Consider the following 17,271-nt stretch of genomic DNA (forward strand, 5'->3'; position numbering starts at 1 on the left):
GTGATATTGTTTGATTCGTTCTGGATCGTTCAGGTTCGTATTAATCAAATTGTGATGTATACCGAGTGTGTCGAAAGCTGTTGGCTGCCTCCGCCATTATGATTATTACCCCGTCAATCATGACCATGTATCAATGGTTGGTAATTTCAGATGACCGCCGCCTGCACGGTTGCTAGGTAACAGTACTTTACATCACAAGCTGCACGGTTGCTAGGTAACAGTACATTACATCGTAGCCTGCACGGTTGCTAGGTAACAGTACTTTACGTCGTAGCCTGCACGGTTGCTAGGTAACGGTACTTTAAAGGCTGCGCGGTTGCTAGGTTAAGCTTCCGTCACACAGTTTGTTCCATGACACTATTCGGTTGCACATGTTTTCAGATGACCGCCAGTTCTAAGTCATACTACTACTACTACTACTACTACTACTACTACTACTACTACTACTACTACTACTACTACTACTTTCGTGTGGCTATATCTAACCGAGTGCAGCCCTTGTAAGTCATACTCTCTGATGAGGGTGGGCGTCATCTGCCATGTGTAGATAACTGCGTGTTATTATGGTGGAGGATAGTGTTACGTGTTGGGACTGCACAAACGCCCAGCCCCCGGGCCATTGGAATTAACCAATGAAGGTTAAAATCCCCAACCGGGCCGGGAATCGAACCCGGGACGCTCTGAACCGAAGGCCAGTACGCTGACCATTCAGCCAACGAGTCGGACAGTTCTAAGTCATGTTTTTGGCAAAAGTCCTATGAACATTGAACGAGTTACAGTGTCTTACCTGCCGCATCCCATGTCGAGTAGGTATCCCAGTGCTTGTGTACGAGAATTCTAATACATATGTCCACCATACGCCTGAACACTGCAGGCATTGATGACAACCTTGTGCTGCAATCTTTTGTCAGGGCGTAGGAACTCTCCCCCATTCCAAGTAAGGCGCAGCTTGTTCAGCACTTGTTGTACCTCTTGTTTGTATATAGGCTACCGGTCGTATCTGCAAGTCCTCACTGGGACGTTATATGAGAGTGGAAGGGTGTCGCAATGCGTCACTCCGGCGAAACGTTACGATACGAAAAAACCTCAAGTGCGTGTCACTATTTTAAAATCATAGTACAAGAGCCGATTAACAGTGTCTGAGGTCTGGTGGCTCTCCCGGAACCTCTTCACGTACCAGACACGTGTTACGACACTCAGCAGCTCGGTTCTAATTGGAGTACTGACATTTGTTAGCGAATTAGTGGCACATGTGCTGTTAAATATAGTAATAGACTGGAGTCGCTTTTAACCTTGGGTTTTTGTATGTACTCAGACCTTAATAATAATAATAATAATAATAATAATAATAATAATAATAATAATAATAATAATTTCGGGATATTAGATCGCGCAATGCTGACGCGTTTCGAACCTGCGAACAGGATCGTATTCAGAGCATGTATTGGCAAATTCACTCCATAGCAAGAACAGAGCCTCCAGAGTCACGGAGAAGCCATGTTCCTTAACCCTCGTTGCATGTTTGGCCAAGATAAACCAACCCACAGGAGCAAGGGATCATATGTATTCCAATACAGTTTAAACCAATAGGATCTTTAACACATCTCAAGTAATTACGTATGATGGCATTAGGGTCTTGATATTGTGCCTTCTGAGAATATTGCCAATCCTATCCGTGACAAGAATCACGTGACGATCTGCCTTTAGGATGGTGATGAGAAGACCCTGGGTTCGTATACGGTAAACATCCTCTCGGACAGTCTCCGTGGTAAACATTAGGCGACCAAATTCTTATGTCATTTAGTGGTGGTCAAACTCTGCGTATTAAGATGATGATAATAATAATAATAATAATAATAATAATAATAATAATAATTTTAAAAAATAGGAGCAAGCCTTTTGTAGTAACGTTCATCGACTTTAAGAAGGCCTATGATTCAATTGATAGAAATACCGTACTTCAGATCTTAAAGGAATTTGGCTTGGACGGTAAAACAAGAGTGATCATCCAACAGACTCTCACCAACACCATCTCAAAAGTGAAGTTTAGAGGAGAGATTTCAGAGGCCTTTGAAATACGGACAGGAGTTAGGCAAGGAGATGGTCTCTCGCCTCTGTTGTTCAACTGCGTTCCTGAGAAAGTGATCCGTGAATGGCGCAGAGAAATGAGTTATGAAGGAGTCGAAAGCGGAGTCAGACTAGGCCACAAGAACAAGAATCTTTCAATTGACTGTCTAGCATTTGCAGATGATCTCGCGGTTTTCGCTGATTCCTTGGATGTGGCCACGAAGCAGATCAACCAGCTTCAAACACAAGCTGCAAAGGCGGGCCTCCAAATCTCCTTTGAGAAAACGAAATTCATTACAAACATCAAACTGGCGCCAAGTGAGCTAGAAGGGACTCACGGAAAAGTCAAGCGAGTTGAAAAATTTAACTATCTTGGTGAATGGATAGAACCTAACTTGTCCGAAAAAGAAGCCTTTTCTTCACGCATGAATAAAATGGAAATGGCTTACCATCTGAGTAAAAATGTCTATAACAAAAGATCTATATCTCTGAATGCAAAAATCAAACACTATTGCACTGTTATCCGGCCAGAGGCTCTATATGCTGCGGAATGTTTCGCCATGAACAAAAAAAGGCATGATGGAGAAATTGGAGGCCAAGGAAAGAAAGATTTTGAGAAAAATCTTAGGTCCAGTCAAAGACAACGGCGAGTTTAGGAGACGGCACAACCAGGAGTTGTACTCGCATGTGGAGAAAATAACTGATGTGATGCGAAAAAGGAGGATTACATTTTATGGACACATGGCCCGAATGAATTCAACACGGTTAACCAATCGCAATTTCACTTTCCTCCAAGAGAAAAAGGCAAAGGGGGCATGGTTCAGTGAGGTACAGAAAGATCTGTAGGAGATTGGGATCTCATTTGAAGATATCCATGAGCGTGTCCCACTTAAGAAAAAACTCCAAGAACATCAGAGTTTCCTACCAAAGCCGAAGATGAAAACTGGAAAGGCATGGACGGAAGAACGAAAGGAGCAACACCGTATACGAATGAAGGAGTACTGGACCAACATTAAAGCTCAAGGGAAACAGTTGGAATGACGTGGTCCTTAGTTGGCCGGAACGAAACAATAATAATAATAATAATAATAATAATAATAATAATAATAATAATAATAATAATAATAATAATAATAATAATAATAATGGTTCATGTTTGTGGGTTACTGTAGTCACGTCCTAATTCGTGAACCATGGGCAACGACTGACTGGCCTAGTAAGTGGTCCTGAGAGTCGGGATACCAGTTGCTATGGAATGGGAGTGGGCATCTCGGACATATTCTGAGTCATGACCCTCCTTGTGCTCAGGTGGCTAGGACTATACAATTCACCGAGGAGAGATGCTCACTTGGACTATGTGCAAGTAGGGCAGCATCCTGCTTCATGAATTTACCGAGCTCAGAACACTTTAAGCAAGCCTCGGACCAATGGGAGTAACGGAGTCCCATTCCCATTTGACAGGCGAGGGACTCCTTGGAAACAACTTGGCGAACGAAATGGAATTCCATGGGGAGCTATCAATATTAATGGGGCTTATGGAAGAAAGAAGGTAGAACTGGATGAGTCAGCAAAGAGGATGCATCTGGATGTGCTAGGAGTAAGTGATATTCGGGTAAGGGGAGATAATGAGGAAGATATAGGAGATTATGAAGTGTACTTGACGGGTGTTAGAAAGGGAAGGGCAGAGTCTGGGGTAGGGCTCTTTATCAGGAATACCATTGCACGCAACATAGTTTCTGTTAGGCACGTAAATGAGCGAATGATGTGGGTAGATTTGTCAGTGGGAGGAATTAGGACTAGAATTGTCTCAGTGTATTCACCATGTGATGGTGCAGATGAGGATGAAGTAGACAAGTTTTATGAAGCATTGAGTGACATCGTGGTCAGGGTCAACAGCAAGGATAGAATAGTGCTAATGGGCGATTTCAATGCGAGAGTTGGGAATAGAACTGAAGGATACGAAAGGGTGATTGGTAAATGTGGGGAAGATATGGAAGCTAATGGGAATGGGAAGCGTTTGCTGGACTTCTGTGCTAGTATGGGTTTAGCTGTTACGAATACATTCTTCAAGCATAAGGCTATTCACCGCTACACATGGGAGGCTAGGGGTACCAGATCCATAATAGACTATATCTTAACAGACTTTGAATTCAGGAAATCTGTTAGGAATGTAAGAGTTTTTCGGGAATTTTTCGATGATACAGACCACTATCTGATCTGTAGTGAACTAAGTATCTCTAGGCCTAGGGTAGAGAAAGTGAAATCTGTCTGCAAACGAATAAGGGTAGAAAATCTCCAGGACGAGGAAATTAGACAGACATACATGGATATGATTAGTGAGAAGTTTCGAACAGTAGACAGTAAGCAGGTTCAAAATGTAGAAAGTGAATGGGTGGCATACAGGGATGCTGTAGTAGAAACAGCAAGGGAATGCCTAGGAACAACTGTGTGTAAAGATGGGAAAAGGTGAACATCTTGGTGGAATGATGAAGTGAGAGCAGCTTGTAAACGTAAAAAGGCTTCTCAGAAATGGCTCCAAACAAGGGCCGAGGCTGACAGGGATTGGTACGTAGATGAAAGAAACAGAGCGAAACAAATAGTTGTTGAATCCAAAAAGAAGTCATGGGAAGATTTTGGTAATAACCTGGAAAGGCTAGGTCAAGCAGCAGGGAAACCTTTCTGGACAGTAATAAAGAATCTTAGGAAGGGAGGGAAAAAGGAACTGAACAGTGTTTTGAGTAATTCAGGTGAACTCATAATAGATCCCAGGGAATCACTGGAGAGGTGGAGGGAATATTTTGAACATCTTCTCAATGTAAAAGGAAATCATCATGGTGGTGTTGCAAACAGCCAAGCTCATGGGGAGGAGGAATATGATGTTGGTGAAATTATGTTTGAGGAAGTGGAAAGGATGGTAAATAAACTCCATTGTCATAAGGCAGCAGGAATAGATGAAATTAGACCTGAAATGGTGAAGTATAGTGGGAAGGCAGGGATGAAATGGCTTCATAGAGTAGTAAAATTAGCGTGGAGTGTTGGTAAGGTACCTTCAGATTGGACAAAAGCAGTAATTGCACCTATCTACAAGCAAGGGAACAGGAAGGATTGCAAACAACTATCGAGGTATCTCATTGATTAGTATACCAGGCAAAGTATTCACTGGCATCTTGGAAGGGAGGGTGCGATCAGTCGTTGAGAGGAAGTTGGATGAAAACCAGTGTGGTTTCAGACCACTGAGAGGCTGTCAGGATCAGATTTTCAGTATGCGCCAGGTAATTGAAAAATGCTACGAGAGGAATAGGCAGTTGTGTTTATGTTTCGTAGATCTAGAGAAAGCATATGACAGGGTACCGAGGGAAAAGATGTTCGCCATACTGGGGGACTATGGAATTAAAGGTAGATTATTAAAATCAATCAAAGGCATTTATGTTGACAATTGGGCTTCAGTGAGAATTGATGGTAGAATGAGTTCTTGGTTCAGGGTACTTACAGGGGTTAGACAAGGCTGTAATCTTTCACCTCTGCTGTTCGTAGTTTACATGGATCATCTGCTGAAAGGTATGAAATGGCAGGGAGGGATTCAGTTAGGTGGAAATGTAATAAGCAGTCTGGCCTATGGTGACGACTTAGTCTTAATGGCAGATTGTGCCGAAAGCGTGCAGTCTAATATCTTGGAACTTGAAAATAGGAACACTGGGTATGATACGAAAATTAGCCTTTCGAAGACGAAATTGATCTCAGTAGTAAGAAATTCAACAGAATCGAATGTTAGATTGGTGAAACAAAGCTAGAACAGGTCGATAATTTGAAGTATTTAGGTTGAGTGTTCTCCCAGGTTGGTAATATAGTAAGTGAGATTGAATCAAGGTGTCGTAAAGCTAATGCAGTGAGTTCGCAGTTGCGATCAACAGTATTCTGTAAGAAGGAAGTCAGCTCCCAGACGAAACTATCTTTACATCGGTCTGTTTTCAGACCAACTTTGCTTTACGGGAGCGAAAGCTGGGTGGACTCAAGATATCTTATTCATAAGTTAGAATTAACAGACATGGAAGTAGCAAGAATGATTTTTGGTACAAACAGGTGGGAACAATGGCAGGAGCGTACTCGGAATGAGGAGATAAAGGCTAATTTAGGAATGAACTCAATGGATGAAGATGTACGCATAAACCGGCTTCGGTGGTGGGGTCATGTGAGGCGAATGGCGGAGGATAGGTTACCTAAGAGAATAATGGACTTTGTTATGGAGGGTAGGAGAAGTAGAGGGAGACCAAGACGACGATGGTTAGACTCGGTTTCTAACGATTTAAAGATAAGAGGTATAGAACTAAATGAGGCCACAACACTAGTTGCAAATCGAGGATTGTGGCGACGTTTAGTAAATTCTCAGAGGCTTGCAGACTGAACGCTGAAAGGCATACCAGTCTATAATGATAATGTATGTATGAATAATAATAATAATAATAATAATAATAATAATAATAATAATAATAATAATAATAGCGATGATGATGTATTACACATTGCCAGGTTTCATAGCTACAATGAAGAAACGCTGCAGTTATCACCACTTCGTTTTCCATAACAGAAGTAGTTGCCAAAACCATGGATTTCATCTACTGTTTCTTTCTGTCGTTTAGAATGTTGAGTTGCATTAACTGTGTCCTCGCAGTCAATCCATGCGATAAAACACACACTCAGTCCCGGGGAGACGGGCTCAATGTTGTTCTCAACAAATTTTCTAGAAATTTGTACCCACTAATGTTCGATTCTGAAATTATTATTCACACCACAGGCAATCTCACAAATGTATGGTAAAATTCAAGCGTATCACTGCATGAAGCAAAACCCGGCACATTTTGATGAAATCTGGGACAGTTCTGTCCCGAAAGGCTCCGGGACGTATGAGTGCAATCCTGTACCGCCCCAGAAAATCCGGGACGCATAGCAAGTTGCGTCTCTGCGGCCCACCGATGTGCGATCTCACAGTCGCCGCACCAATCTGTGACCTGAAAGACACAACAGCTCACCACTGTTAACGAAATTGATAAACAGGGCAATTGTACTCAAAATTTCCTTCACTTTTTACCAGTGATTTTTAAATAATGTTCGTAGTTTCCCCATACTAGGCAAATGCTGGCGTTGTACTTTAATTAAGGCCACGGCCACTTCTTTGCAACTCGTAGCTCTTTCCCATATCATCGTCACCTGTGTGTGTGTCAGTGCGACGTAAAGCCAATTCTAAAAATAAATAAATATTCAAACAAAGAACTTGCTTACTAGTTCTTCTATATTGAACTTATTATTAAAAGACTAAATAATATTACATTATAAATGCACTAGTGTCCAAAAGTTAAGTATAAGTTATGCGTAAGCAGGGCAACAGGAAACAGACCGCAAATCGCACGACATATGCACCTACCAATCTTACGTGATCGCTCTGTATAGGAAAAGACTAGTGGCGTAACCGCAAGATAAACACAGCCAGTGCCTGCGCCCCATATTCCGTCAGTCGTGTTTGCGCTGTTGTAGTGTGCGCAGTGTAGCCTCGTAATGAACATGACAACATAATGGCACAACGACGCTATTTGGACCCCGATTTGCAGGGTAGAATACTCGGCCGCCTGGAAGCAGGCTCGACATAGACCGAAGTCGCCGTATCCTTGGATGTGCCACAAAGTGTCATTTTCAGGCTTTGGAGACGATTTCGAGACAAAGGAGAGGCCAGTACCAGGTTGACCAAGGGTAACCAGCCCACAGCAGGACGAATATCTGGCCTTAACCGCCCGACGAAATCTCATTGCACCTCCAAGACAATTGTCGGCGGAGGTTGCAGCGGTATCAGGGGTTGCCGTTTCCAGGCAAACTGTGTACCGGAGGCTCAGAACAGCAGGGCTGTTTGCCCGTTGTCCAGTGGTGTGCGTCCTTCTCACTCCAGCACAGAGAAGGGCCCGTTTACTGTGGCGTTTCAGTTTGCAGAACGATTCACGTCGCACATTAATCTGGAGAGAACCGGGTAGCCGATACAACCACAGAAACATCGTGGAACGGGCTCAGTATGGTGGTGGTGCCGTACGGACATGCACATCTTTATCGGTGGTCCGAGGAATGAGGGATGAGACCACATGTTCTACTCTTCAGAGGTGCGGTTGGTCCAGACTTCCTCTTAATGGATGATAATTCCCGACCGCACCGCGCTGCTCTGGTGGATGAATTACTGGTTGGGAAAGACATTCATCGCATGGACTGGCCAGCGAGGTCTGCGGATATGAAACCTGCAGAACATGCCTGGGATGCACTGCCTCTACCAAGGACCCTCCAAGGAATGGGGCAGACTGCCACAAGAAGTCTTGGACCGTCTGATAGAGAGCATGCCACGTCGCTGCGAAGCATTTGTGGTCGTTAGGGGTAACCATACACCCTACAGCATATTTTGTTGTGTAGGACACTGCCAAGTTTTGTTAGTTGTTGTCAAAGGTGTACCTTAGCTACCAGAACCTTTCTGACACTGGTTTTTGCACAAGTTGTGTGTCATTCAGCTTCCGTTTGTTTAGCAATCCGTCTGACATTCCTATCAGGCGGTATGGCCTCGCTTAGTGATTATGTTTAACTTTTGAACACTAGTGTATGTGTGTACCCCATAGTGAGATGAAATTATACGGAATGCTTTTGCGGCCGGATGCCCTTGCTGACGTCAACTTCAGTTCAGGAGCTAATTTAATTTATTGGTTGCTCCAGGACTTTCATCTCAGTTACAGGAGCATTCTTTGTGATACAAAGTGAAACTACGAGATGTAAGTATTACTTAATACCAGCGAGCCTAACTATCTGGTGACATTGCGTAAGGAGGTGGGAGTGGAACTGTCCCGGCATGGGAAACGACAGAAAACGATTGTCAGGACAACTGATGGCGGGGTTCGAACTCAGTCGTCTCCCCACTCTGCTCGCTATGTAAGAATTGAGTAGGTACACTACGTTAGAGTATCCTTTGGCCATGGTCAGCCGGTTCGAGTCCCGTTGTTGGAAAAATGTCATCATCAGAATGTTGGCGGACAGGGTAGGGGAGGTCTAGTCACTAAATTACGTGCCTAAGGACTGGATTCACAGTGTCCATATGCAGTGAGCGCATATGAGGCTATTGGTGATTCGTCCGTCGGAAGGAGACGTTAAGCCTTGAAGAGTTCTCTTGGCGATATTCAACAGGAGGCTACATGCCGCTACATTACCATCTCACACGCAGACGCGTTGTCACCCATGGGCGTCAAATAGAAAGACGTGCAGCAGAACTCCTGGCACTAAAAGGCATACGATAAACCTAACTTTCGTTAGACGTAACTTCTCTGGAACTGTTGCATATTCAGTCTACCGAGCTCGATAGCTGCAGTCGCTTAAGTGCGACCACTATCCAGTATTCGGGAGATAGTAGGTTCGAATCCCACTGTCGGTAGCCCTGAATATGGTTGTCCGTGGTTTCACATTTTCACGCCAGGCAAATGTTGGGGCTGTACCTTAGAGCCACGGCCACTTCCTTCCCACTCCTAGCCCTTTCCTCTCCCATCGTCGCCATAAGACCTAACTGTGTCGGTGCGATGTAAAGAAACTAGCAAAAAAAAGCATATTCAGTCTAAAAATTCACGAAATTTTCCTTCAGTCTTCGTTCGGTTCCTGTTAATTAGGATTGTACTTAACCGCTCTACCATTACTCTCGTTCTGTACCATGGCCGTCCTCTGTGAGGATGAGAACACTGCTCTGCGTCAAAGCCTAAATTAACCTTTTACCTGTTCGAGACTTCACACCTTTTTGTCTTGTCCGTCTCTGTGCCTAATGGTTAGCGTGCTGCACCGAACGAGTTGGGCGTGCGGTTAGGGTCACGCAGCTGCGAGCTTGCATTCGCGAGATAGCCGGTTGGAACTCCGCTGTCGGCAGCCCTGAAGATGGTTTTCCGTAGGTTCTGATTTGCACACGGCCGCTCCCTTCCCTCTCTGTGTGTAAAGCAAATTGTAAGGTTCGATTCGCGGCCGGTGGGCGCTGGGTGCATGTGACGCCATCATCCTCACCTATATGACTGTACTAGTCTCGGTACTTTCCTGCTTGTTACTTTCAACATACAGGGTGTAGGGGCAAGTCATCTTGTGGCCGAGAACAAAACTCGCTTTACTGCCCGTATCTTTGTCTGTTGCAACACTGACAGCACACGTGTACTGCGGCATAGCATAACAATAGGCACGTCGCGTTTGAGTCCACCCAGGCTTAGCAATTGCGTGTCCTCATCGCGAACATTGCTGAGCGAGGTGCTTCCCCATTGCCTACGATACTCTTCCTGAAACAGACAGCTAGCGGGTTTACAAGACGTCATTCGGATAAAGAGATGCTGTATGAACGTACGCCGACAGATAGAAAATGCATCGTTTATGTGGTCAGATCCAAGGATGACACTGAGACAGGTCCATGAAAGTTATCAGCTTGTTCAAACTCGTGCTACATATTGGACAGTAACATTTAACACCTCGTACCCTGAGAACCAATGATAGTTGGAATGAGTTATTGTGGATGACTTCGTTTTATCGGGATCAGTACTCGACTTGGAAGAGTCGCTGTCGACCTTGTGTTGAAAGACAAACATAAAACTGAAACTGAATGGAACTCGGCAATCAGTAGCCGGAAGTGAGGAAGTACATGGATGGTAAAGAATAACCAGTCATGGAAAAAGCGAGAAGGACATAGCTCGAGCAAGGAAAGATTTACTCGACATAAACAAATAAGCTACAGACAGTCGTTCCTGAAGCCATTTTGGTTATATAGAAGCAAACCATGAACTACATACAGACTTGTGAGCTCATAAAGCTAACAACATCTATTTCAGTTGGCCTACAGAACACCCAAATCTCAAATATTGGCGTCCTTAGGTCATATTGTTTCATTATCTCATTTCATACGAAATCTGAAAAATAACTGTGAATGGTGACCTCAAGTTTATGTTCCATATAAATACACTAGTTATGTACTGATATCAAGGTCTAACTCCTCCTCACAAGTTCTATTGCCATGGAAATCGAAGACCTCGTTAGGAACATCACAGCTTGTCGTCCTATTTGCTCATTTTACTGATATAAGGTCATTGTATAAATTAGGCGTCGCACATGCTGCCTGCGTCGAGTTTCAAACACAGGATTTCAAAATACTGTAGTAGATCTATTTTTTTTTTTTACTCTTCCTGAAACAGACAGCTGGCGGGTTTACAAGGCGTCATTCGGATAAAGAGACGCCGAGAGATAGAAAATGCATGCTAATACTTCGTTTTTTGGATCTTTTGTTAGAAAAACAGGGTGAGAACTCAGCCTCAGGATTGAGCGGAATAATTGTATAAATTTTTAACGTACGTACTCTCGCTCTGTCTGCTGTATTATCGCTGATCACGTTTAACGTTAGTAATACTTGCAAACTGTTGCTAAAATACTTACCTTTTAGGGTCATATTTAGGTCATATTTTACTTGCAAGTTTTGTACTTCTTTAGGTCTTAAACTTCCGAACCCTAGTGATAAGGTTATGTATTGATATGAAGGTCCCAGTGCCATAGAAGTCCAAGACATGGTTGGCAAAGTAAAATCCTGTGACGTCTTGTTCCCAGACTGCAAGTCATCATCTATATCATCACTGTCGACACCGGCCAACATCATGTTGAAGGTCGTTGGCGCCTCCTGGGTGCAGACCAAGATCATCTCGACCGTCCTGGCTGCCCTCATGGCTCTGGGAATCGTCGTCTACATCTTCGGCGAGTATGAGCGGTGAGTACTGCACACTCTCTGAGGCCAGTGTTTGTTTGCAGATCACAGCGTGTGAGGTCAGTGTCTCTCAGAAGAAACACCCGTCTTGAGTGCAGTGCCAAGGCCTGCAAAGCGACTCACGGCAGAAGGATACAAGTTTACAATGATAAAAGTATATACATTCTTAAATCATACAAAATGAGACTTAGGTCACATGACGTAGCAGTGTCAGAGTTGAACGTCCAACATTTTACAGGTTCTTCAGTGGCCTCGTGTTCTGTTTAACTTCCTGAGTGGGCAATCCGTTGCGGTATGTTGAAGAGTCGGTCACCTTCCACTTATGACATCTGCCATGTTTCTGGCCAGGCTGAAACCAAGAGGGCGGTTTGTTAGGGTTCGAAGCGAACCACATATAGCATCATGTTTCATTCACGAGTCTCTCACCTAGTACCCGTGATAGGTTCCTCGAACTTAACCTGAGGTGTTCATGTGAGCAGTCCTGATGTATTGGCAGGAGAGCATTTTCACGCATTTAACCCATCCTCTTTTCAATGACATTTGTTTCGCCTTATAGTACCGTATATTTGATTCCAGGGGGCTGCTAAGAAAGCAACAACATTGCTTCTGGACCTACAGGTTTGCTTTTGGATATTCCAGCAATTAGAGGATGGGTGTCCTACAGGAGTGAGAGCTCCGGGTGCTACGAGCGCTAGCCCAGGACCTCCTGCACAAACATCGGCTCGCGAAGTGATCTTTAACTTTATACATTCTCAAACCACCAGAATATTGTAAACTGTGTTGATCCTACTTCAGACACGAGTGTCATCCTCTGCGACGATCGGTTACACGTTCATAACTACGGTACTCCGTACAATAAATGTGTTCAGCAGAGCTTCGTAATGATCGTGTACAGGAAAAATAAATAGTAGGTTGCAATAAGCAAAGAAGTACAAAATGGAAGTTATTTAAACATATTCAAGTCTCTAATGAAAGAGAATGTGCCGCTAACATCAAACAAAAGACAATAGGCTACAATAAAAATAGCACTTCCAGAAGCAGCCGTGTTGATACACACACACAATTATTATTATTATTATTATTATTATTATTATTATTATTATTATTATTATTATTCATTCCGTGATATGACTCTGCTGTTTTAGTAATTCCACGTTATTACATATACATGCGTTTGGCCCTCTAAGGAGCACGCAGAACCATTATTTAGCATTGCCTTCCTTGATCTTCTTATCTTCCCAAAACTTCCTCATTCTTCCACTATGCGCCTGTCGTCTTCCTTGTGTCCACCCGCTTCTTGCCGTCGGTTTCTCGGGCGCAAACTTGTGGGTGTTGATCTTTTGTCTATATGAAGTCCTTGTTTCCAGTGGGTCAACAATATCGACTTCTGCGAGAGCTTTGGGTGTCTACTACCCAGCGCACTTTGGTTTGTCGTGTTCCATTGATAACGAAAAACATTTTGTTGGTCAATCGTGAGACATCCATTCGTGCTAAACGTCCGTAGAATTTCATACGTCTTTTGCATGCAACTGAAGTAAATCGCTCAGTCAGTGAACAGACTTCCTCCGAGCTTTTTCGCATCCAAATGCCATCTTCAAACTTGGGTCCGAACGTTTTCCTCAGTATCTGTCGTTCCATTTTCTCAATGTCTCTAATGTTGATGTCTAATGATGATGTTTCAATTGCGTAGAGTACCTCTGGGAGAACAACAGTGTTGTAGTGTCGGAGTTTGGCCTTGGTGGAAAGTGATTTCTTGTAATAAACGTTCCAAGTGATTGTATAGGCGCGGTTTTTTGTTGACATCTCTTTCGTTGCCAGTGCTCCCGATAACCTCACCAAGTACTTAAACTGTTTTACTTGGGTGATGCTGCCATATTGGCTCACGAGTGGCACCACGTTTGAGTTCTTGGAGTCCATGTACTGTGTTATTTCGTAAGAGATGTGGAGGCCAGTTTTGACAGCAATCTCATGAAGTTTCTCGATGACATGTCTGGCTTCCTCAGGAGTTCGGGTAATTATTGCTACGTCGTCAGCGAAAGCAAGGCATATTATGTTGATCCGCTTATCATTTGTTCCCATATGGATTCCAGGTAGTTCTTTCTCCCAAGATGACCTTGTCTAGTACTAGGTTGAACAGGAGAACACCTGTTCTAATTTCAAAAGGTTCAGAGATTTCACGCATGAATTTCACTTCAGAGGTTGTGTCTGTCAGTGTTTGTTGAACTAATGTGGTTGTTTTCTTGCCAACGCCATATTCGCGGAGTACATTAAACAGGGTGTCACGATCAACAGAGTCTACGAAAATGATTACTGTACGGTTTGACTGGCGATGTTGGAGACTGGTATTCACCGATCTTGTGTTCTGTCTCCTGTTCCAATCTAGTAAGGGTGGCGCGTAAAAGCACTTTGTATGCATTTCGCAGAAGTAAGATTGAATCCGCCTTGTCGCCCTGTTTGTGCAGTGGGTGGATCAAGGCAGTTTCCCAGTCTGCTCGTATGACTCCGCCGCTCCCCCGTATATTTGCAATGATGGCTTGTAATCGGTCAGTCAGGAGCTCACCTCCTGTCTTGAGCATCTCAGGGATCTTCTCCTGGTGCTTTGTTTTTGAGATTTAATATGATACTTCGTACCTCATCATGTGTAGGTGGAAATTAATCTGCGTTTGGAACAGGTATGTGGAATTGCAGTTTCTCCGTAGGTCTTTCACAGTTGTGTAACTTCTCAAAGTGCTGCTTCAGGATGTAACAGTTGGCCTTTGTGTTGGTCTGCAGTGTCCCATCAGGGCGACGAAAACAAAGAGTGGGCGGCTTATAGTTGCTCAATTCTTCCGTAAAGGTTCTGTAGAAATTCCGTGTGTTGTTTATTTTGAAGTCGTCATCAATTTCTTCTAATCTTTTGAGGTGGTATTTGCGTTTCATTCGTCTGAGTATTTTTGACGTTCACTGAAAATGTCTTCCAATTCTCTGGCGATTGGTCTTCCAGGCTCGACTACGTGATTCCAGAGCTTTGTCACAGTCAGAGATCCACCACCTGTGTTTCAGTTTCCGTGGAGGTTGGCTGAGCTTCCTTGATGATTCTTGGATGGCCTCAAGAAGCGTGTCCCATGTTTGTACTGATTGCGCAAACTCTTGTGCATGTTCTTTGGGTCAATTCGTGGGATTTTAGGTTTTTGATACTTTTTTCGATTGGGTCTGAATGTAATTTTGATTTGTGAGAGATGGTGGTGGGACTCTACATAACCTTTGCGTACTCTCACGTTCATAATTTCCGGGGAAAACTTTCTAGTGATCGCTACATGGTCAGTCTGGCCAATGTGATTGATTGGTGATTTCCATGGAGTCATTTTTCGTGGTGGTTTCTTAAAATGTGTAGACATCAACTGGAGATTGGCCACTCCACGTACGTTGATTAAACGATGCCCATTGGCGTTAGTCTTCCTGTGTGCTGAGAAATCTCCGATAATATGCCTGTGTTCTCCAAGGAGAATCTTGACATGCTGATGGATCTTTGTAAGTGCTCGTTCCACATGTGGCCGGAATTTCTCCACTTCGTTTTTATCAGGTTCATTGTTGACCGGAGCGTGGCGCATTAAACCGTGAGTACGGAGAGGCGTTCCGAGGGCGATGTGAACTCTATCACCGAGCTCTGAATACTGTTATGTACTAGGAATGCGGTTCCCAACATATGTAGGTTGCTCTTTGGTACTTTAATTCCAAGTTGTTGTTATTATTATTGCAACCTTATCAAGAAAAGCACCAAACAACAACGAAAACCAAACACAATACTTACCATAAGGGCAGTAGCACCAAATACGAAGCGTGGAGGGCAAAATAGGGAGTGAAAAGGGCAGGATCTTACGTTAACATTTGACAGGTTGGCAGGTCAACATTGTTAACTACTAAATGACAGACGAAATAAAATTGTAACTAAGATGTTTACTTAAAGAGAAAAAAAAACAATTCATAGCATTTATGGTTAAATAAACACTTTCTTTCAAAAAAAAATAAAGGGTAAATAACTTTCTTTCAAAACACTTAACATTTAAATAAATGAACTGAATTCATTAAAACTAAATGGTACTAACTCAGACCAGTAGCAGAATTATAATACAGAAGAGGATTACAATCTTATTAACAAATGCCTTTTGTAAAAAAAAATATTATTTTTAATTTTAATATTAGACTTTAAACTTTAAGGTATACCATTGTAAATTAATTACTGGCCATAGATAATTAACTTGTTGCAACAAGGATTCAATCTTCCTTTTGTCAATCACTAGGCAATACACACCATACACACAAACCCGAAATATGTGGCAAGCAGAACCAAAATTACAAAATAACTTAAAGAAACGAACCAAAAGTTAATAACTAGGAACCAGAAAAATATTCACCAAATTCATACAGCATTACAAGGGGAGAAGAAAAAAAAATTATGTTCCACAATGTAAAACGAACAACCACACACGCTAAAGGTCCACTAGCAACTCACGACCCAAGCTATTAAAATTTCATTTAATAATAGGCAAAGCCTGCCAAAATTTTAGCGTTTACCAGATAATAAGTATTTAGGCTAGTGACGTAACAAAACTACGTAAGAATAAGGAATGTGAGCGTTAATCACCCCGAAGTTCATGAACCGGGCAAAGAAATTTCAGATTTCTACAACCGAGGAGTACTGACATGACTAATAATAATAATAATAAAAATTATAATTACATGTATCATGAGATTAAATTCATAGAAGGTGGCATTTCCTATAAAGAATAATTTTACATAAGACCAAGATGGTCGTTATTAAATTTACTACGAGGCGGCCTTGGAACCACAACAATGAGCACATGAGATAAGACCGAACGCGGGAGATATCGGCAAGAAAGGACTACATAGCAACATGACACAATTCGGAAAATCACACCAAACACGATACAATCAGAGTACGCATTTCAAAATCAGAGAAAACAGGCAGAGAGAGAAACACACCGAGCAATAATAATAATAATAATAATAATAATAATAATAATAATAATAAAATAACAATACGAACAACCAAAACAATACGCACACCGTATATGGAGCAGAAAACCAAAAACGTACAACAATCTCAATAACAGCAAGGAAGGAATGACATAAAGCACATATGCTCACCGCGAGTTTCCAATTCGCCTCGTAATTAAATTTACATATCACTTTTACATGAGAATTTTATCAATAGTGATTTAAATTTTCCAGTCGGCTAGTAAATTTCCAAATACCGGGTATAGAGTTCAAATTCAATTCACACTACATTGGCGATAACTCGAGGTAGGCCTAAAATTAAATAACAGTGATAACATTGGTTCGTTAACGGACAAGATAATGTTTTTGAAAATTCCAAGACGACGGTTGTAAACAATGTCTCCTCCAAGTAATCCACTGAAGTA

The 17,271-nt window shown here is 42.6% G+C and overlaps 1 protein-coding gene across 1 annotated transcript in view; it reads left to right on the plus strand.

Moving 5' to 3' along the window:
- Positions 1 to 17,271, plus strand: part of LOC136882136 (putative phospholipase B-like lamina ancestor) — a 150,639-nt gene that overhangs the window by 79,205 nt on the left and 54,163 nt on the right. Inside the window, exon 3 of the mRNA XM_067154679.2 lies at positions 11,695 to 11,851. Within this exon, the coding sequence (XP_067010780.2) occupies positions 11,742 to 11,851 (110 nt within the window). The 5' untranslated portion in view covers positions 11,695 to 11,741. The remainder of the gene's footprint in view (positions 1 to 11,694; positions 11,852 to 17,271) is intronic.

The sequence above is a fragment of the Anabrus simplex genome, chromosome 10 (genome assembly GCF_040414725.1).
Source record: "Anabrus simplex isolate iqAnaSimp1 chromosome 10, ASM4041472v1, whole genome shotgun sequence".
NCBI lineage: Eukaryota > Metazoa > Arthropoda > Insecta > Orthoptera > Tettigoniidae > Anabrus > Anabrus simplex.